The following is a 20651-nucleotide window of genomic DNA, read 5'->3' as shown; positions in this document are numbered from 1 at the left end:
AGTGACCAGTATTGTATGGCATGATTCACGTCGAAGCGGGCTTGCTCTGAGCTACCTAGCTCGGATACTCGTGGGCGACAGCCATTGATTTGCTTCTTAGGCATGTATGATGATATACAGGCGTTTCGGAATTGCACGATAGCATTGATACCAGATTTCAATCAGAGTTCAAGGATTCAAGCCTTTGATAGGATATAATATACAGATCTGGGAGTAATCATACAAACATGTCCTAGACGACTGTCTAGACAAAGTAACACAAAAAGGCCGATGATCCCTCAGCACTTGAGTTGTAATCACGAAGCCTCATCCAAACTCTTCCCTTCCAACATCTCTCCCACATTCAGAACCAACTCATCATCCCCATACTGGCCCACAACTTGAATGCCAGCTAACTCTGCCTCGTCTCCTTGCCCGGCTACAGTAACAGGCACCGAAACCGCAGGCAAACCGGCCAGACTTGCCGGGACGGTGAATACATCCGTGACATAGGCATCAAGGGAAGATTTCTTCTTCGGGTCTGTCAAATCTGACAGTCGCGGTGGGGAAGAGGGTGCAGTAGGACAGATTAAGACGTCGACATCAGGGTGTGTCAATGAATCATCCTGCGCATGCTGAGAAGCAGTCACATGCAATGGATGTTTAGCTGCAAAGACGGAATCGAAGTCATGTTGAACTAGGCGACGAACCCGCTGTGCTTTGATGAAGTAGTTATCGATTTCGTCGGCGCTGAGAGAAAACGTGCCTAGGACAATTCGTCTCTTTACTTCTGCTCCGAATCCCTTGCCGCGGGTGTTGGCGTACAGGTATCCATCTGGTTTTCCGTCGCCGTCTGGGCCTTCGGCGCGAGTGCCGTATCGGACTCCGTCGTATTTGGCCAGGTTTGATGACGCTTCGCCTGGTGCTAGGATATAGTATGCTGAGAGGGCGTGTCTTGTAGCGGGTAGAGAGACTGGGTGGATTGTGTGTCCTTGTTTCTGGAGGTGTGCTAGAGATAGGATCCACGCACGTCGGACTGAGGGTGTTAGCTCGGAGACATTATATTCGATTGGTACGCCGATCCGGAGGGGTGCTGATGTTAGCCGGGAGGCGAGGCGCGGGGTTTGGTGGTATGCATTAATGCGGGAACGGGATTGAATGGACAGATTGGTTGGGTCACGCTGGTCATGCTTGTTGAGGAGACCTATAAGAGTCTTGTTAGGGGGCCGTGGCTTGGTGCTATGTAGGAACGGAACCATACCGAAGATATCCCGTACACTGGCAGTGGTCTTGCTCAAAATGCCGACTGTGTCTAGGGAATTGGCATACGCTACCACTCCCCATCGTGAGATCATGCCGTATGACGGCTTGAAGCCCACTGTTCCAGTGTATGCAGCCGGAAGTCTGACAGAGCCTCCGGTGTCTGTGCCCAGCGAGCTATATACATTTCCAGTCAGTCAAGGCAATTTCTCATGGTATGCTGACTACTTACGCATAGCATTGGTCGCCAGCAACCGAGGCAGCACTTCCTCCAGAGCTTCCACCAGCAGAGAGGTCCTCCCCGCTCCCACTTCGACGCGGGTTCTTAACAGCACCAAAATACGAGTTGATCGAATTGGATCCCATTCCAAACTCATCTAGATTTGTCTTTCCGGCAATAATAGCACCGGCAGTCTCCAATTCGTCAACGACGGTAGCATTGAATGGGCTCGTAAATTTATCCAGAATTCCCGATGCACATGTTGTTGGCATGTCGCGTGTGCAGATATTGTCTTTGATGGATATCAAGCGGCCATCGACGGCGGATTTGGGCTTTCCTATTTAAATATGTCTGTCAGTCACTGTCCAAAGCACGGAGTTCAGTGGGAGCTACCTGATTCCTTGCGCGCATCTGCCTCCTTCACGCGGTCCAGCCATGACCCTGCGCGCGATAGCGGGGTTATGAAGGCATTGATTCCGTGTGCATATTGATTAGCGACGCATCTCTCAGCTTCGCGCAATAGGGACATTTAGGCCTTTGGAGGAGAGTGGTGGTGTTGAGTGGAGGATCCGCGGGAATGCGAATCTCCCCGGTTGGTCCGTGCTCTCGACTACACAGGTTCGAGTCAATCGTTTTGGTCATAAAAGGTAATTATATTGGAATGTGTAGTTAGAATATATGGGAAGCATCTATTTATAGTTATTCATAAATGACTGGATTTATCAAGGACCTAAGAATCTGTGACTATATTGTAAATCAAAGCCTAATTGGAAATATATACTTCTGACACAAAACACCTAGTTCGAAGGTTTACCACAAAATTTTTATTCCATAGCCAAAAGACCTAATGACTACCAAATAGATACAAACGAGAGACAATGATGGACCACAACACTGGACTGCACTCTTTGAGATCAAAGGCACCAAAAGACAAAGACCAAGTCCAAGCACCCATCCTCCATTCCACCAGTCTTCTCAGTGAAGACATATCAAAAGTCGAGATCTTGATTTAACAGCCCGAAACACGGAAGCTGCCCATGCTCTTGCTCAGAGTGTGATCATTCCAGTCGTCATCAGCGATTCCAATCTGGTTGTCGCAAGACTTGTCACTGTAGACACGGAGGGTGCATTCGGAGCCCCAGGTGTTCTCCCAGTCAATGGTGTCGCCGGTCTTGCAGGAGGACTTGGTGCAGCCCTGGTTGCCGTGGCTGTCCCACTGGCCACTGCAGGTGGAGAAGATCCAGGCGTTGGCCATGGGGAGGACGGCGACGAGGGGGGCGATGGTGGTAGTGGTGAACTTCATTTTGGTTGGAAGTTGGAGATTGAATTGAGTGTTCGAAGGGTTGTAGATTGATTGAGATTGAAATTGAGACTTGGATTGACTGAGAGGATGATCAAGATCATAGAAACGAGGAAGATGGCCGTTTAAATAGATCTCTGAATGCCATTGAGTATTCTCTTGACGATATGAAGATGTAACCTCGTTGATGCCAATGCTCGTATTCTTCCAAATGAAGCCAGAATAGATCTCACCGCGAGAGAACAACATTGTCCATGAGGCCATAATCCATGTTGCCAAGAGTGAATACGATTTTCATTAGTGATTCTTTTGTTGATACTGCCAGCAATTGGCAGCTCGCTGCCGTCGACATGTAGTAGCTGGGATACTGTTGTCGATCAAGGTCGAAAATAGTCATCCATAGGCCTCGAAAGAAGAGCCAAGAAGGCGCATCGGTTACAGACTCGTATTCTCATTTTGGAATCAAGCTGCGATATCATACCTGAAGTAGAAATAGATCATCGTCGGACAGGGCCATCATACAGTAGAATGCTGAGTGCGGCTCTGCTCTCAATATAGACATCGTTCGGATAGACCTGGAAGGCTGCTAGGTGGACTATTATTAGCTTGAACCCGTCCACTCCCAAGCATGGCTTGGGCCTATTCCCGCTGTTAAGGTTAGCCTCTGCAAACGATGATCGGCGGGCTGTTTGTGCGGCTGTACTGTTCCATGGCCCTGTTCAGTAACCTGCATGGATGATCTTCGTATAACCCTGGAAAGGGCCAAGACTTCCAAGAATTGCCTAAGCCCCTGCCTTGGGGACATCTCGTATTATCGTGTTCGTGGAGTAACAGTGATTGAGTTAGCCAGGGAATGTGAGCTCTCTGTGAGATTTGTCTGAGGAGACTTGCCCTAAGTAGACAGGTAGTTGCACCCGATGTGTCGCCCTCAGTTTGTATGGTTTCTTGAGCTTTTCTAGGAGTAAAGGGCCATTGCCAGAGGATAAAACTTTCTCATATCAGATTGCTCTTTTCTTACGAGCCAATTAAGTACAAAGACCCCTAAAGGACCATGTCATTGAGATGTACGGGCTACTCTGTACTTCATGGCGATATACTTCGTCACTATATACTTCGTCACTGCCCGAGCCTCTCACTAGTTAGAACCAATAAACCTAGATCAATAGCGTGACGGAATTAATAAACAGAATAACAAGAACAAAGAACCAAACAGCTTCCATGTCGGTTAAGGGAAAGCTGTGGTGGGCAGTTCCTTCGGGCCGAGCGAAATCGCCGACTCGACGTCATCCGCATTGCTCAATAATTTCCTCCTTCTCCCACGTTCGCCTCCACCACCCACACAACAAATATGTTTTCACGAAGCGCATTACGAGCTGCAGCTCAGGGTACACGACCTGCTGGCCCAGTCCGAGTTGCACCAATCCCGGTGCTCTCCGGCAAAGCTCCGATGGGGCACGGTCGGAGATACATCTCAGTCTACGGCTACACCCAAGCCAAGGCACTGATGTACTCGAAATACGGCGAGCCCAAAGATGTCCTCCGGTAAGACGCAGCTCGAGCTCCCAGGAATGCCCACGAATCAACGACACTGACCAATCGCTCACCCAGCCTACACAAGCACTCTATTTCCGCGCCACACGCAACCCAAGTAAACCTCCGCCTCATGACAGCACCAATGAACCCAGCAGACGTCAACCAAATCCAAGGCGTCTACCCCAGCAAACCACCCTTCGTAACCACACTCGGCAACACCGAGCCCGCCGCAGTAGGCGGCAATGAAGGCGCCTTCGAGGTTCTCTCGACCGGCGCCGGAGTCAAGAACCTCACTAAGGGCGACTGGGTCATTATGAAGCGCACAGGCCAGGGGACCTGGCGCACACACGCGCAGATGGACGAGTCCGAGCTCATCAAAATCGAGAACAAGGACGGGCTCACCCCGCTGCAGGTCGGCACTGTCAGCGTCAACCCTGTCACGGCATACCGTATGATCCGCGATTTCTGTGCATGGGACATGCTGCGCATGGGCGAGGAGTGGCTTATCCAAAATGGCGCGAACAGCGGTGTTGGCCGTGCGGCTATCCAGCTTGGACGGGAGTGGGGCATTAAGACGCTTAATGTTGTTCGGCAGCGGAAGACGCCCGAGGAGACTGAGGCTCTTAAGCAGGAGCTGAAGGAGTTGGGTGCTAATGCTGTTGTTACCGAGGAAGAGATGCTTAATGGTGGGTTCCGCGATATGGTTCATGAGATTACTCGTCAGGGCCGGGAGCCGATTCGTCTCGCGTTGAATTGTGTTGGCGGGAAGAATGCTACTGCTTTGGCTAAGACGCTGGCGCCTGATTCGCATATGGTTACCTATGGTGCTATGTCGAAGCAGCCCGTTGCTTTGCCGTCTGGTCTGTTGATCTTCAAGAACCTTTCGTTTGATGGCTTCTGGGTTAGCAAGTGGGGTGATAAGAATCCTGAGCTGAAGGAGAACACTATTAAGGATGTGCTTCAGTTGACGCGCACTGGTAAATTCCAGGATATCCCTGTGGAGGATGTCAAGTGGAACTGGGACTCTGAGGGTCCTGAGCTTGCCGAGAGCGTGCAGGGTACACTGGGTGGTTATCGCAGTGGAAAGGGTGTTTTCACCTTCACTGGTGGCGATGAATAGTTTAGGATCAAGTTTTAGATGTTGTATGATATGATTTGGGCTCATCCACATAGGGCCGTCTGCGGACATCAATTACATTACATGAGATCTTCTCGCGAACTGTAAGTTTGAGAATCTACAAGTTTTCTTTCTGAAAAGCGTCGAAAACCCCACGAGAGGGTTGTTAATCAGATGCCCGTTTAGAGATGAACTGTATGATTAATAAACCAAATAAACCGAAACCAAATATCATTTACCATTATGCTACTCATTCATCACATTTCCAATGTGTCTTCACCCAGTCCAGAATCAGGTTCGTCATGGTCATTCCGGGCATGTATACATCACTCTCCTTCGCAAAGTCAACATCGAGACCAGCAAAGTTAGCCGCTAGCACCATGTACCGCTCGATGAAGTCAATGTAGACCAGATCCACCTTCTCCGGAATCTCGGACGAATTGGCAGATACAAGCGCCTGAATACAATTGGGAACTCGATAAAAGGAAATCGGCGCATGAATGGTATCATCACCGTCCGTGCCTGCGTCGTCCTTTGTCGTGTAGCCGGGCACAAGTGGTTCGGCGGGTTTATCATCGGATAGGGAGATTTGATCTGACCCTGAACCAGAGAATAATGGCCATGTCTGGTCGACTACCACGTCTTCTGGGTACGCAAGTTGCTCAGGAGGTGCGAGTGTGGTACGTGATGACTCGCCTCCGTGTTGCGATGCGTGCAAGACTTGGGGCTGTTTGTTCAAAACCTCTAGCATAAGCTGGGCTTTGTCATATGGGACGTTCTTCAAGTAGCGGAAACCACTGGTAAATGGGGAGACAATAAATGTCGAGTCTTGGGTGAAAGGACCCTTGAAGATGTCGAATCTCATAGCTCCCGTATTCACAATAGCCAGGGCAGGCACACCAGCTCGAGAATCGTCTCTCAACGAGTCGGGGATGACCTGAGTCCCAAGCCATGTGAAAATGCTGGCATCATCAGGATACTTGACTCGTGACATCCAAAGCTCGCGGGGGGCACAGCCATGGACCTTGTCCAGTTCAAGCTCGCTTCGTGCCTGGGCAATCAGTCGGGAAACATTCTGACCTTTCTCTGTGGGGAATGTATCCTTATCGAGACCGGTATGGTAATGGTAAGAGTAAAGGTTGCTATCAATGTATCTCCGCTTGAACACAGGGCCGGAATTCAAAATGCCGGATTTACCTCCAGTGGCAAGACCGTCAATGGACATGAAGCCTATCGTCTCCATGAACCGGCCGCTTGCCAATGCGAACGCCTTGTCATCGTACTTGGCGTAATCGCGGACATGTTGATGTCCACCGAAGAATTGGATTGGGGTATCCCAGCGGATGCCCCGAATCGCTTTGAAGATCGCACGGTACTCCGGCGAATGGGCGGGCACATGGCCGATCACGAGAAACAGATCAACCTCTTTATCCCGGATGGCCTCCTGGAACCAATCTTCTTTGATGGTTTCTTCTACCGGCTGGACCACAGTGTTGTTGTAGTTTCCGGTAAAATCAAAGAGGAAGCCAAAGGCTACAATACGGATGCCCTGCTTGTTGGTAGTAAACTTCTTGTACCGGGGAGCGAGAGGTACAAGCTCATGGGTTGTGGGGTGGAATATATCAATATTGGAAGCAATGTAGTTGCCCCGGAAATTAGGAACGGTGGTGAGGAGTTCAGCCTCGGATGTGTTCTGCTTGTATAGTTCGTGGTTTCCCGATGTCAACAAGTCGATATGTTGATATCGGAGGATGTCCGAGAGGTAGATGCCCTTGGGCTCGGACGAGTCGTACAAGCCGTTCCCTTCAACCCGGTCACCGGTATCGATCACCAACAGGTCTTGTCCCCGGGCCTCTGCCTTCTCCCGCATACGCGTTGCAAACGATATATAGTCTCCCCAGTCTGCGGAGTATGACGACCTGTAATATAGATCAGTATGGCTTAGCAAGGCTTCCCAGAGAGGCTAGACAGCTGCATACTCCTGCAAATGACCGGCCAGCCAGCCATGAGTATCAGTGGTGTGGAGGAAATTCAGTTGCCCGAAATCAAGGGCGCGCAGCGGAGCGGAGATGGGTTCGGGTGCGGAAGGTTGAGCGGCGAGCGCCGACGGAAGTAGCCAGAATAAGGGCAACATCCTCAACAACTAGAGATCAATACATGCAGAAGCATCAGTCTAACAGCCCAAAAAGTGTACAAATCGAAGCTTGAGAAGTGAGGCGAGCACCCTTGTAGATGAAATCAAGTAGATAACTTAGCCCGAGCTGTGTATGTACCGTTACAGTACCGGTGAGTTGCGGGGGTCACGTGCAGCCCAACATCTTCGGATTTGCATCTCAAAGATTGTTCGATCACTTCCGCAGGGCATCTTTCTTTGCTCCATTCCCAGTCGCTGGTCTTCGTCTCGCGATCGTCAATTGCTTTCTTCGTTTGCCTTTATTCTTCTTCATCGACTCGATCGATCATAATTCCCGCCATGGCAGCTCCCAGACTTTTCCGCCCAACAGCTCGTCTGTTCTCTTCGCGCCTTGCTTCCACCACTCTGCGCCCGGCTGTCCGCTCCGCCTGTGCTCCCTCGATTCTGCGCCGTGGATACGCTACCGAGAACGGCACCAAGGAGGTCACCGTTCGCGATGCCTTGAACGAGGCCCTGGCGGAGGAGTTGGAGCTCAACCAGAAGACTTTTGTTTTGGGTGAGGAGGTCGCACAATATAACGGAGCGTGAGCAATCCCTCAGTCGCGGAATGGTTCCAGTCGTGAAATGGCGGAATTATATGCCGATGGAATCGTTCATTCATGCTGATCCCTTTACAGCTACAAGGTGACGAGGGGTCTTCTGGACCGCTTCGGCCCCAAGCGTGTCATTGATACTCCCATCACAGAGGCCGGATTTGCTGGTCTCGCCGTTGGTGCTGCTCTCGCTGGTCTGCACCCCATTGTGAGTTTTTCCGCGAAGACCGGAGACCGGAGACAATTGTTGGGCCATGCTGATTCTGGATAATCTAGTGCGAGTTCATGACCTTCAACTTCGCCATGCAGGCCATCGATCAGATCATCAACTCTGCCGCTAAGACTCACTACATGTCCGGTGGTATCCAGCCTTGCAACGTCACTTTCCGCGGTCCCAACGGTTTCGCCGCTGGTGTCGCCGCCCAGCACTCCCAGGACTACTCTGCTTGGTACGGTAGCATTCCCGGTCTGAAGGTTGTCTCCCCTTGGAGCTCCGAGGACGCCAAGGGTCTGCTCAAGGCTGCTATCCGTGACCCCAACCCCGTTGTTGTCCTGGAGAACGAGTGAGTTTCGCATAAAACCCCGGAAATTGGAAATTGGAAGATTGGACGGAAAACTGACACACTTCAGGCTTATGTATGGCCAGGCTTTCCCCATGAGCGAGGCTGCCCAGAAGAACGACTTCGTACTGCCCATCGGCAAGGCCAAGATTGAGCGCCCCGGAAAGGACCTGACCATTGTCTCCGTCTCCCGCTGTGTCGGCCAGTCGTTGACTGCTGCCGCTGAGCTCAAGCAGAAGTACGGTGTTGACGCTGAGGTTATCAACCTGCGCTCTATCAAACCCCTCGATGTTGAGACCATCATCGCCTCTCTCAAGAAGACCGGCCGCATCATGGTCGTTGAGTCCGGCTACCCCATGTACGGTGTTGCCTCCGAGATCCTCGCTCTGTCCATGGAGTACGGTTTCGACTACCTGACCGCCCCTGCCGTCCGTGTCACCGGTGCTGAGGTTCCCACTCCTTACGCCGCTGGCCTCGAGGCCATGGCGTTCCCCCAGGAGGACACCATTGTCAGCCAGGCCGCCAAGCTCTTGCGGTTGTAAGTCAGTGGACTGCGGAGACGAGTGAGGAGCTCGTCATAATTTATCCATGTGCCTAGTACCCTTTCATCTGTTCAATTTTTAAGTCATGTTGTTTCATTATGTTCCTGCGGTTTGTTTTCTAGACAGATTCTTGGAAAGCTATGTACGATTACATCCTGAGGGTCTGTCCTCCCAGCGTAAAGTGCTTTGATATTCCTCCCAACTCCTCAAAATGATAGATAGCAATTTTCGTGTTCCAAGAATGTCACAAAGAATATGTAAACTCCAAGCCAAGCGCCGTCCAAGCAGAGCCATATATCCAACAATGAATGGTGATATCCAGCATCACGTAGCAAGCTTTATATTCTGAGCTGCACATCCAGCGAAACAATCCGTCGGTTGGCGCGGGTCATAGTAGGCACCCGCTCCATGTGAATATCCCTCATCGGAGTCACTTTCAACATCATCACGGCGTTCTTCATTCTCGACGACCTTGGACGCAGCGGGTGGAAGACTATCTATAGGTTTCGGAGTGTCATCCTCATCATCCCCTAGGATATTCCTCTTCACAGGAGCTGCAGGAACCGCGGAGCCTTTCACAGCAGCAAAAGAGCTCTTGAACCCCCCCTTCTTAAAGCCACCACCGCTCGTGGCCGCTGGCGTTGGCGCAGCACCCTCGCCAGGAGTCTCAATAACTCTCAAACCCGCCTCAGCATCCGCCTTGCGCTCGGCCCGGCGAGCCTTCTCAGCGGCATTTGGATCGCGTGAGAGCTGTTTCAAATCTTGGAGTCGCTTCCGATGCTGGTGATCATAAGAACCGATATGCGCTTCATATTCCGGATGTCGGGAATAAGATTTGTTGCAGAGATTGCAGGTGAAGGCGCTCAGCGCTGACCGTGCCGACTCGGTCTGTTGGGATTAGCTTCGCGCTTAGCTGTTGGGACTATGTAGCTTACCTTTGGAGCGGGGTTGGTAAAGCCGCGCTATTTGCATGTTAGCTTGTATTTGTATAGGAGGGTCAAGAGTCGAGGTGAAGCCTACCGGAGCCATCAGACGAATGTTGGAGTGAAGTTGACGTAGAAGCGGGAAGGGCCTATCAACGTCGTTGTGTTTGCGGGAATCAGCAAGATCGTCAACCTCAACTTTCCTCTTTCACCTAATGAGTTGAATTGCTGAATTGCTGAACGAGTTTCTTTTCTTTTCTCTTTTCTTTTGTCTGTTGAGTCTTGTATTTTCTCTTTCACGCCTTATAATTATAATGCCGTCTCAACCCTCCAAACCGGAGGACATCGACACCAAGTCCATCATCTCGATGCAAGAACTGGACCCCTCGCCTGTCACCGACACACCAGATGTTGAAAGCGGCGACTATTTTCCCTCAAATGAGCCTCTCCCGCAACATGAAACAGGCTTCCTAATCCCCAAACTGGGCCTCCGCGGCCACCGCTGGGATACATGGCGTACGTCAAACCTCCCAAACCACCTCAACCGCCTCAACAAACGTATCCTAACATACTTGACCAGTGACCGGCTTTCAAAAATACTCAACCTACCCACCAACAGCCTTCTTCATCCTCCACCTCGCCAACACCTCCCTCATCCCACTCGTAACCCGCTCCGTGCCCGCAAGCGAGCCCTACCTCCTGCTCACGCGACCAGTCTACCAAGCCCCAGGAATCGAGCACCTCGTCCTGACCCTCCCAATCCTAGGCCACGTCGCATCCGGCATCGCTCTCCGCAACATCCGCGCCGCGCGCCGCGCAAAACTGTACGGCGCCGAGACCCGCGCACAGCGCGATAAGCTCTCCTGGTGGCCGCGGATGTCTCTACAAGCTCGCTCGGGATACGTTGTGGCGCCGCTGATCGGACTGCATGTCCTGGTAAACCGCGCAACGCCTGTCATGGTTGAAGGTGGGAGTTCCGGCGTGGGACTCGGGTATGTTGCGCATGGCTTTGCTCGCAGTCCGATCTTCTGGAATGTCTTCTATGTCATTTTTGTTGCTGCTAGTGTCTGGCATTTTGTTGGTGGTTGGGCGACTTGGATGGGTTGGAGGGTGACTACGGTGCGCAAGGAACGTGGGAGCCAGAAGGGCTCGTTGGAGGGGTATCTGGGTTATACAGAGAGTCCCAGTCAAAAGAAGAGACAGCGCAAAATGTGGTGGATAGTTAATGGCATTGCTGCTGTTGGCGCGTCTCTCTGGCTTGCTGGTGCTCTTGGTGTTATTGGACGTGGTGGTGAGGGTGTTGGATGGGAGGCCAAGGGGTGGAATGATATGTATAGCCAGGTCCCTGTTATTGGAGACTGGCTATGAGAGACCGTGCATATGTATATGAGTATGGAAGTATATAAGTATAGCGTATAGATGTCAACTAATCTTTAATGCCACTTGGTCCGTGCGCCGCATCTTTTCCTCAACTCTTCATGCAACAATCTTTTTCTACAGGTCTCCATGCCCACCTCTTTGATTTTTCGCCTGACAATACAATGCGCATTTAAGAAACCGAGTTCGACCCTTGTTTTCACCCAATTCCCTCGCTCGCCATCTACCCCCCGAGTACCTCTACCTCGACTCTTTTCTACCATGGAGAACACAGCGGCCGGAACACCTAGGCAGGTGGAATACAAGGGCACAGAGTACAATGTCATCAAGGAAGGACTCGCGCATATCCTCAACCCTCCGTCCCAGGAAGCCGCCTCCAAGGGGCCAAAGAGGCACCTCAAAGAGGACGACCAAGCGCAATCCGTTTTCTACAATCCAATCCAGCAATTCAACCGCGACCTGAGTGTGCTAGCTATTCGCGCGTATGGCGAACATGCCATGGACCTAAGGAAGAAAAAGACGGATCAGAAGATGAAGAAGCGCGCAGGCAATGGCGAAAAGAAACGCAAGCGCGAAGACGACGAGAATGAGAAAGAACAGGTTCCGAGGCCCGCACCCAAGGAGGGAGAGCAAGAGGGCAATGCTGAAGAGAACGAGCAGCCAGTATCTGCCCCAATCGACCAGCAAGCCGATGCGAACCCCGAAAAACAGCACCCGCCACCATCTTTTACAGTTCTCGACGCCCTGTCCGCAACAGGCCTGCGTGCTCTTCGCTACGCCTCGGAACTTCCCTTCGTCACCAAGGTCGTGGGAAATGACATGTCCGAGTCGGCAATCAAGTCCATGAAGACCAACATCGAGTACAACAAGCTCGAGGACCGCATCCAGCCTAACCTGGGCGATGCCCGCGCCTTCATGTACGGACTCGACCACGCCGACAAGTTCGATGTGATCGATCTCGATCCCTACGGCACAGCAGGCCCATTCCTGGATGGTGCTGTCCAGGCCGCCAAAGACGGTGGTCTCCTCTGCGTCACCTGCACGGACGCCGGTGTCTGGGCCTCAACCGGCTACTCAGAGAAGGCATTCGCCCTGTACGGCGGTATCCCCGTCAAAGGCCAACACTCCCACGAGGGTGGTCTCCGTCTGATCCTGAACAGTCTCGCTATGTCAGCCTCTAAATACGGAATCTCCATTGAGCCGCTCCTGTCTCTGTCCATCGATTTCTACGCCCGCGTTTTCGTGCGCGTCTACCGCTCCCCTGCCCAAGTCAAGTTCAACGCAGGTAACACCATGCTCGTATGGAACTGCGACGCCGGCTGCGGCGCCTGGTCTACCCAACCCATCGCCTCGACAAGGGAACGCTCAGACAAGAAGGGAAACCCCTTCTACCACCACGGCATAACCAAGGGCCCAACCTCCAGCCCAAACTGCGAACACTGCGGCACAAAAACACACCTCGCAGGTCCAATGTGGGCAGGACCCCTTCACAACCCAATTTTCATCCAAAAGATCCTGGACATGCTCCCCGGCGCCGACAAACAAACCTACCAAACAACCGCTCGCATCGAGGGCATGTTAACAACAGCCCTGGAAGAAGACCTGGACCTAACCCCATCCAAGTCATCAGCCGAAACCTCAACACCCAAACCTGAAACCGAAACCGAAATCAACATCAAAACCTCCGACTCAGACAATACCTCCTACCCAGCCCTAATCCCCCGCCAACCCCTAACCCCTAAGTCCCTGCACCCATTCTACTTCTCCCTAAGCGCCCTCTCAAAAGTCCTGCACACAACAACACCGCCTATCGATGAATTCCGCGGCGCAATCGCCCACCTGGGCTACCGCTCAACCCGCAGCCACACGAAACCAAACTCTATCCGTACTGACGCCCCCTGGGCTGTTGTCTGGGAGATTATGCGTGAATGGGTTCGTCAGCACGCTCCTAATAAATCTCCTTCTTTGAAGCCTGGTACCGCCGGTGCTGGGATTATGGCTAAGAGTCGTGAGAATTTGCGGGTGTCTGCCGGTGGAGATGGGCAGGGTGAGGGAGTAGGTGACCAGAGCCTTTCGACTTTGAAGACTGAGTTACTTGCTGCTATCCAAGGTGGGAGGGATGTTGGGGATCTCGTTACGAAGGTTGAAGCTGCGCTTTATCGGTCTGGTGCGAGGGGTGGGAATGCGAGTGCTGGGAAGGGAAATGAGGGTGTCTCTTCTGGTGATGCTTCTGCGTCTGCGCACGCTGCTACCTCTACCTCTACATCTCCATCTAAGCCTCCTCATCCTAGTACCCTCCAAGTGACGTTCGATGCTGAGCTTGGTCGCCAAGTTTCGGAACAGCATACTAGTAAGAGGCTTGTGCGGTATCAGCTTAACCCTCGTGAACATTGGGGTCCGTTGAATCGGGCTGGGAGGTCGTGATGTTTCTTTGGATTTGAGAAATAGATGGAGTTGTTGTATATTTTCTATGATATTTACTTTTTGATCTCTGTATTACGCGATGTCATTTAGTGATTGGAATTCTAGATTATAGGAGTAAAATAAAAGAACTAAGAAATGCCATTCATTACTCCCATTATAAACACAACGAACCAGGAGACGAAAACCGGTCCGGAAATCTAAAAAACATAAATCACAATCATTACGTCTCAACCCAAGAGAATCAGCAGGGCACAAAAAAAAAAACAAGAAAATAACAGAATGCCCGATCTCAAGGATCTATATGCGAAACAACACCAAAAAACAGGCCCCCTCTCTCATCCTAGCCTTAATCTAGATCTAGAACTGCGAGACGGCAACGGCAACAGCCTGAGAATCGCTGTGGCTGATGCTAACGCTGACCTGCTTGACGCCGGCTTGCTTAGCGGCGGCAGCGGCGGCACCAGTGAGCTATGGGGGTTATGTTAGCTTTCTGTCTGGATTGATATAGTGAGAGAAAGTGTGTGTGTCTGAACTTACGTTAACGGTCGGGGCGCCGTTGGCGTCGACTCCGATCTCGATTTCCTTCAAGGCAGCGCCGGCTCCCTTGCTGCTCACGCCGAGGGACTTGAAGACTGCTTCCTTGGCGCTCCAGCGACCGGCGAAGGAGGACTGCGGGGAGGCGGCCTTGCGGCAGTACGCCTGTTCGCTAGCGGTGAAGTTGCGCTCGACGAAGGTCTCGTTGTCGATGTTGACGGAGTCGATGTGCTCGACGTCGACGCCAATTTTGGAGTTCTCCGAGGCGTTGGCCTTGGCGAGGGACTCGACGGTTTGGCGGGTGGCCTCGGACTCCTTGGCCACCGGGGCGGTGGCGGAGTACTTGAGCTCGGAAGTCTTCTTGTCAACTGAGACGCGGTAGTCTGGGTTCAGGAAGATCTTGCTCTGGAGGTCGTCTTCGTAAGGGGCCTTGTTCTTGGCGACGAAGATGCTATTGTTGATCAGGCCGTTGTGGAAGTAGCGGTAGGCCTTCTTCTGGCGGGCTTCGACCTTGGTCTTGTAGGCCTGGTACTGAGCCTTCTCGAGAGTGGCGTACAGGTACTTGGGGTGGATACCAATGACCTGAGCACCCTTTTGACCGAAACCGAAGGAGGTGACGGAGAAAGCCTTGACACCGTCGGTTTGGATGCTGCGGCTGGGGTAGACGATGTAATCGAACTTCTCCATGACCTTGTCGACGTTGTCGGCGTTGCGGTTGCCGGGGACGAGACCGCTCTCCAGGACTTGGAGACAGCCGTTGAACATCCAGGCTCCAGCGGCACCCTTGGGGTGACCGGTGAGGTACTTCTGGAAGATACCCATGACGGCGTTACCCTTGGAACGGCCAAGGTGCTTCAGCTGCTGGCAGATGACATCGGACTCGTTCTTGTCGTTGGCAACAGTGGAGGTGCCGTGGAAGGAGGCGACGTCAATGTCATCGACGGTCAGACCCCAGGTAGCAAGGGCACCACGGAGAGGAGCAATGCGCGAATCCTGCTTCCAGAAGTTGTTGCCCAGGCTGAACTGAGCATCCTTCTCCTGGCGGATGGCCTCGCGCTCAATGTGCTGAGCACGCTCCTGCAAGTATTCGGACTCGTTGAACGTCTCGTCGCTCTGGGCCTTCATGGCCTCGACCTCCTCCTGGAGGTAGAGGAGCTCGGACTCCTGCCACTCGTTGATCTGCTTCTTGCGGAGATCCAGCTGGCGACGGCGGTACTTGAGGTCGAGCAGAGGCGAGGGGAACTTGCCGGGGTTCTCACGGGCAGTGGTGAGGACACCCTGACCAGGAGCTGGCACGGAACGTCCGATCTTGTCAGTGGCGGTGGTGGTCAGGGCAATGATACCGTGAATGGGGACACCCATGTCAAGAGCGAGCTGGGCAGTCATGATGAGCTGCATACCGCAACCTTGGGACTCCATGAATCCAGCACGGGTGGTGGTAGTGGGACGCGACATCTCTTGGGGTGTGCGGCCGTGAGCGAATTCATCCTCGGCGTTGCTGGTGGCCTTCATGTTGGCGAACTCGTAGGAGCCCTCCTCCTGGAAGTCATCGAAACCACCGACGAAGCAGACACGAGCCTTGCCCTCGACAATGGTCTCGTAACCGATATCAACGGACTCGACAGCCGTGGCGCAAGCACCGACGGGGGTCTTGATGGGGCCAGTGGAGGAGAGAAGCAACATATTCACCCAAGCACTCATGGTGTTGATGAAAGACTCCTGCAGAATATCCTTCTGCAAGGGCTTGTCCAGGTAGCGATCCTTGTACATACCGCGGAGAGCGTGGGTACCGCCAATACCGGAACCAATGCAGTTACCGACCTCGGAAAGGTGGACGTACTTGTAGAACTCGTAGGGGTCGGTGATACCGGCGGAGAGCATAGCCTCAGCAGTGCAGACCAGGACGAACAGAGTGACGGGGTCAACCTGCTCGATAATGTCGTCGGGGATACCGTAGCGACTGGCATCCCAGCCAGTAGGCACCTGACCAGCGACGAGACGGTCGAACTGGAGAGCCTTGGGGATGAGCATGGTGGCGCCCTTGCGGAGGCGGACGGTGTACTCGCCAGACTCGGGGATCTCGAAGATCTCGACATTGTCTCCGTGCTCACGTTTGAACTCCTCGGCGGTCTCCTTGGAGGACTCGAAAGGCTCGAGGTCCTCCTGGATGACGATCTCCTGGAGGAGCTGCTTCTGCTTGGGGTCGTAACCCTTGAACAGCTCGGGCTCGATGAGACGGATACCAGTGTGCTCGAGAATGTGCTTCTCGTACTTGGGCTTGACATCCTTGTCATCGACCGGGTCACCAGTCTTGGCGTCAACCCAGCCGGAGTAGGCCTTGCCCTTGAGGGGACCATTGTGGTGCTTGATCAGACCCATAATCCAAGCCATCTCAACGCAGCCCTCCAGGGAGAACTTGCCCTTAGACTCCATCTCCCAACGGGTACGGGAGTTACCCCAGGGACCGACTTCAGAGAAACCAGTGACAACGACAACCTTGTCCAGGTTGACCATACCCTTGAGAGAGTCGTTGAGGGGCTTGACCTCCTCTTCCCAGTCAGGCAGGTTAGGGAACTCGAACTTGATGTTGGCACGGGGCTCTGCAACAACCTTCTTGTACAGAAGTCCACTGTCCTCGCCGTTGACGACCTTGTTCTCGATGGCGGTCTCCTTAATGACAGCCTGGCGAACATCGCTGGTCTCCATGATGTCGGTACGGAGCTTGGTCATCAATCCCTTGAGGTCAGGAATGAACTGCAGACCACCGTTGAGGTCGGCAAAGACAGGGTCGAGCTGGCAGAGGTTGACAATGGCGGGAGACATCAGACCGAGAAGGTTGAAGGCCATCTCCTGCTGAGAGAAGGTGCGGACACCAAGCTTCTCAACACCCTCAGCAACCATGTTGTTACCGCTCATGAGACCAGTACCACGGGTCCAGCCAATGACGGCACCGCAAATAGTGAGATAGTGGCTCCAGCTCTCGGAGTACCAACGGTTGAAGAGAGTCTCCAGGGCGAGCTTGGACTCGGAGTACAGACCGTCGTTACCGAAGGTACCGTGGTTGGGCGACAGGGGCAGGATGACCTGGGCGGGACGAGTCTCGAAGCCATTTGCCTGCTTCTGGGTCTTGATGGAACCGAGAAGGCGGAGCAGATTGGTCAACATGATACGGTGAGCCAGCTCGGACTTGGAATCGATAGAGTCGATCTCACGTCCGTTCTCGGGGATAGCGGCGAAGGGAACAACAAAGTCCAAGTCCCAGCCGAGACCCTTCTTAGTGTCGTAGATGTAGTCGACCAGAGCCTCAACATCCTGCTTGCTACCCTGGTTGAAGGGAACAACCACGAGCTGGGAGCCACGAGCACCGTAGCGGGCGTACATGGCCTGGTAGTACTCAGTGACCTCACGGGAGAAGCGGCTGGTGGTGACAATAACCTTGGCACCACCGCTGATGAGACCCTGCAGGACCTCGGCACCAATAGAACCGGCACCAGCACCGGTCATGAGGACGTTCTTACCCTGGAAGGTGAGACCGTCACGGGCAGCAGACTCAAGCACATTGAGGTAGGTACCAGTGAGCTTCTTGTTGTAGTCCCAGCCGTGCTCGGTCTTCTTCTTCAGGTGAAGGAAGGGAATGGTCTCGACCTTGCCGGGGCGAGTGACAGTGCGCTTAAGACCGTTGCGGCCCTTCTTGGCAGAACCATTCTCCTGGGGGATGATCTGACCCTCGTTCATGCCGAGAGCGTGCAGGACATCCTTGTACAAAGTGTCGAACTGGATCTGCGAAGACTTAGACAGGCGGTGCTGCTTGCGGATCATCTTGTAGACGTTCTTCAGGTCGTGCTGAACCTTGGTGCGGTTGCTGTACTCGGAGATGGGGCCACCCTCAGCCATGTGCTTGACGTAGTGCTCGAGCTTGCGAGCGCTGGCACGAGGAGTTTCCTTGTAGCCAATGTTCCCACGGGCATCAATGGTGGTCTGGGGACCGGTAGGAACAGCGACATCCTTGTAAACAGGAGCCACATTCAGGACCTCATGACAGTTGTCAATGAGCTGCTGTCCAAGTTCCTTGGCGAGCTGGTAGGTCTCTCCGCGCTCGGCGGGGCAGTTGTCGATGTGGTATTGCATGAATTCGAGGAGGAGGGGGTTGGAGCGGTTCATAATGCGAATACACTGGCTGACAATCTCACGGTCGACCACTTCGAGGCGGCCGAAGATAATATCGTAGTACATGCTCAAGGCATCCTGACGAGCCCAATTCCATGAGGAGTCATAGACACGGGCCTTGAGAGGGTTGAAGGAGGGCTCAATGCCGGAGGCGTAGAAGTCACCGTGCTCTGCCTGCCACAAGTCCAGCTGGGCCTGAAGAGTCTTTTGGGTCTCCTGGGAGGTAATGTAGGCCTTTTCGCCACCACGGAGGTCCATCTTGAGGTAGCGGGCAATGATCTCAAGCTGTTGCTTGAACAGAGCCTTCTGATCCTTGGTAAGAGCATCAATGGCAGCAGGGTCCATCATCATACCACCGCCGCCACCACCGCTGTCACCACCGGCGACAGGAGCCGAGAGGTTGACTCCGGCGCTGGCAGCATACTTGTTGGTCACATCATCAAGGTAAGCCTTGGCATCACCCTCGGAGCCCAGACGGGCAGCGGGCTCCATAGTGAGAGCGAGTAAGAGCACACCGTCTTGGCGGCCAGAGCCCAAGCCCCAGCGAGTCTCCAGGTACTTGCGAACCGCAGTGATGTTAAAGCCACCAGGCATCTTGGAGGAGACCATGCGGGCAATGAGAGAAGAGGACTGCTTGCCCAATTGGCCGTTAAATGTGGCTTGCATCGAGGCACCGAGCTCATCGAGGGGAACATCTTCGGGCTTCTCTGGCGTGGAACCGAATTCCTTACCCAGGTCACCCAGGATTTCATTCTGTAATGTGGACTTGCCTATTGACAGTTAGTGACTGAAGGTATCCTGTAAAAACGGTATGCTTACCTCCAACAAGATCCTTAATAGCTTTTGTCAAGGGAACATCTGCGAGGCCCTTCTTCAACTTCTGAGCAACCAATGTCCGTAGAATATCGACGGCTGTGACGGGGACGTCCTCCACGGCGGCAGCGGGGCCAGCACTGGGAGCCGCGGGGGCTGCAGCCGCAGGAGCGGCAGCGGGTGCCGCTGCAGGGGCACCTGAAGAAGCAGGCTCTGCGGCGGGCTCGGGCTCATCCTCCACGGGATCGACATCGTAGTAGATCTCCTTCGCATCCTTATTGTAGCAAAGAATCTGACGTTGCACTGAAGTAGCGGCATCGTAGGCCTCGTACTTGGAGGCTAGTGTCCGCCGTGCCATTCCTCCAAGGGTATCTGCGGGACCGATTTCAACAATGCGCTCGGTGCGCTGCTCAGCGAGGATCACATCCTGTGTCTCGATCCATCTGACGGGGGAGGCGAATTGGTAGGCCAGCAGCTCCACCAGCAAGGTGTGAGCAAGCTCTTGTTCCACTTCCGGACGCATGTTGGAAGTCTGGGTATCAATTGATTAAAAACAAAAAGGACGTGAAGTCCTGGCGAATTGCGGGCGCGACGAAGGAGAGTCGCAGAGTATGCCCGAAAATAAAAGCGTAATAAATGTAAGGGGGTGGATGGAGAAGGGGAAGAAATTAGAGACCAAGTACCTGTCCAGGTGTCAGTTGAGTTCCTGAACGGCAAGAAAAAAAGAGGTGGGAAGTCGGAGAGCTTGGTTGGTATGTAATACCTGTAATTTTCCCACGGTTTTTTTTATAGGGACAATGCACTCACCCCGAAATTATTTGAGATGATAGATTCCCAGATAGAAGGGGAGGAGTGATAGTTCTAATTCTAGTTCTCTACTAGACGTTCAACAGCGAAAATCGGGGGAATGGGGAGGGACATAAATTGGTGAGGGCGTTGGGGTTCCAGAGCTTCGGCCGGATCTAGGACTAACGGCGGGCATTGCTCGGATCACCCAACGCGTATACTCTATGCTACAGAGTAGACTGTATACTATATTCAGGATGATTATATCAGACTACATTGTACTGGCTACAGCTTAAACATACTCATAGAATAGCATCGAACACTGAATTGTCATCCTCAACGGGTCCAAGTCGCAACCCATTGGGGCGGGTCTGTGACGGCGCTAAACC

General features: G+C 53.1%; 9 protein-coding genes across 9 annotated transcripts; 4 read left to right on the top strand and 5 right to left on the bottom strand.

Moving 5' to 3' along the window:
* Nucleotides 1–296: 296 nt before the first annotated feature.
* Nucleotides 297–1988, bottom strand: PENARI_c005G11169 (glutamyl-tRNA(Gln) amidotransferase subunit HER2; the record flags this gene model as incomplete). Its single annotated transcript, XM_022630033.1, has 4 exons — nucleotides 297–1183; nucleotides 1241–1416; nucleotides 1472–1796; nucleotides 1853–1988. 4 exons carry the CDS (start codon nucleotides 1986–1988, stop codon nucleotides 297–299), a joined length of 1524 nt encoding a protein of 507 aa, XP_022490614.1.
* A 480-nt stretch (nucleotides 1989–2468) lies between these two features.
* PENARI_c005G04334 (uncharacterized protein) lies at nucleotides 2469–3023 on the bottom strand (the record flags this gene model as incomplete). Its single annotated transcript, XM_022629706.1, has 1 exon — nucleotides 2469–3023. One exon carries the CDS (start codon nucleotides 3021–3023, stop codon nucleotides 2469–2471), a length of 555 nt encoding a protein of 184 aa, XP_022490459.1.
* Nucleotides 3024–4107: 1084 nt separating this feature from the next.
* On the top strand, nucleotides 4108–5412 carry PENARI_c005G12389 (enoyl-[acyl-carrier-protein] reductase; the record flags this gene model as incomplete). Its single annotated transcript, XM_022630084.1, has 2 exons — nucleotides 4108–4301; nucleotides 4368–5412. The coding sequence occupies 2 exons, from the start codon at nucleotides 4108–4110 to the stop codon at nucleotides 5410–5412; spliced, it is 1239 nt and encodes a 412-aa protein (XP_022490484.1).
* A 247-nt stretch (nucleotides 5413–5659) lies between these two features.
* PENARI_c005G09759 (metallophosphoesterase family protein) lies at nucleotides 5660–7543 on the bottom strand (the record flags this gene model as incomplete). Its single annotated transcript, XM_022629967.1, has 2 exons — nucleotides 5660–7328; nucleotides 7389–7543. 2 exons carry the CDS (start codon nucleotides 7541–7543, stop codon nucleotides 5660–5662), a joined length of 1824 nt encoding a protein of 607 aa, XP_022490452.1.
* Nucleotides 7544–7882: 339 nt separating this feature from the next.
* On the top strand, nucleotides 7883–9238 carry PENARI_c005G05678 (pyruvate dehydrogenase (acetyl-transferring) subunit E1 beta; the record flags this gene model as incomplete). The annotated part of the gene is made up of 4 exons (XM_022629759.1): nucleotides 7883–8127; nucleotides 8221–8344; nucleotides 8413–8699; nucleotides 8767–9238. The coding sequence occupies 4 exons, from the start codon at nucleotides 7883–7885 to the stop codon at nucleotides 9236–9238; spliced, it is 1128 nt and encodes a 375-aa protein (XP_022490274.1).
* A 324-nt stretch (nucleotides 9239–9562) lies between these two features.
* Nucleotides 9563–10267, bottom strand: PENARI_c005G12490 (putative C2H2 finger domain protein; the record flags this gene model as incomplete). Its single annotated transcript, XM_022630087.1, has 3 exons — nucleotides 9563–10126; nucleotides 10174–10200; nucleotides 10259–10267. The coding sequence occupies 3 exons, from the start codon at nucleotides 10265–10267 to the stop codon at nucleotides 9563–9565; spliced, it is 600 nt and encodes a 199-aa protein (XP_022490552.1).
* A 208-nt stretch (nucleotides 10268–10475) lies between these two features.
* On the top strand, nucleotides 10476–11529 carry PENARI_c005G02995 (uncharacterized protein; the record flags this gene model as incomplete). Its single annotated transcript, XM_022629654.1, has 2 exons — nucleotides 10476–10677; nucleotides 10742–11529. The coding sequence occupies 2 exons, from the start codon at nucleotides 10476–10478 to the stop codon at nucleotides 11527–11529; spliced, it is 990 nt and encodes a 329-aa protein (XP_022490412.1).
* Nucleotides 11530–11799: 270 nt separating this feature from the next.
* PENARI_c005G06834 (tRNA (guanine26-N2)-dimethyltransferase) lies at nucleotides 11800–13962 on the top strand (the record flags this gene model as incomplete). Its single annotated transcript, XM_022629821.1, has 1 exon — nucleotides 11800–13962. One exon carries the CDS (start codon nucleotides 11800–11802, stop codon nucleotides 13960–13962), a length of 2163 nt encoding a protein of 720 aa, XP_022490116.1.
* Nucleotides 13963–14319: 357 nt separating this feature from the next.
* Nucleotides 14320–19999, bottom strand: PENARI_c005G05391 (trifunctional fatty acid synthase subunit FAS2; the record flags this gene model as incomplete). The annotated part of the gene is made up of 3 exons (XM_022629747.1): nucleotides 14320–14430; nucleotides 14500–19433; nucleotides 19483–19999. 3 exons carry the CDS (start codon nucleotides 19997–19999, stop codon nucleotides 14320–14322), a joined length of 5562 nt encoding a protein of 1853 aa, XP_022490550.1.
* Between the last annotated feature and the right edge of the window lie 652 nt (nucleotides 20000–20651).

Source organism: Penicillium arizonense (assembly GCF_001773325.1).
Source record: "Penicillium arizonense strain CBS 141311 chromosome Unknown PENARI_contig005, whole genome shotgun sequence".
Classification (NCBI taxonomy): Eukaryota; Fungi; Ascomycota; class Eurotiomycetes; order Eurotiales; family Aspergillaceae; genus Penicillium; species Penicillium arizonense.
The sequence above is the reverse complement of the archived record's forward strand: the minus strand, read 5'-3'. Positions and strand labels throughout refer to the sequence as shown.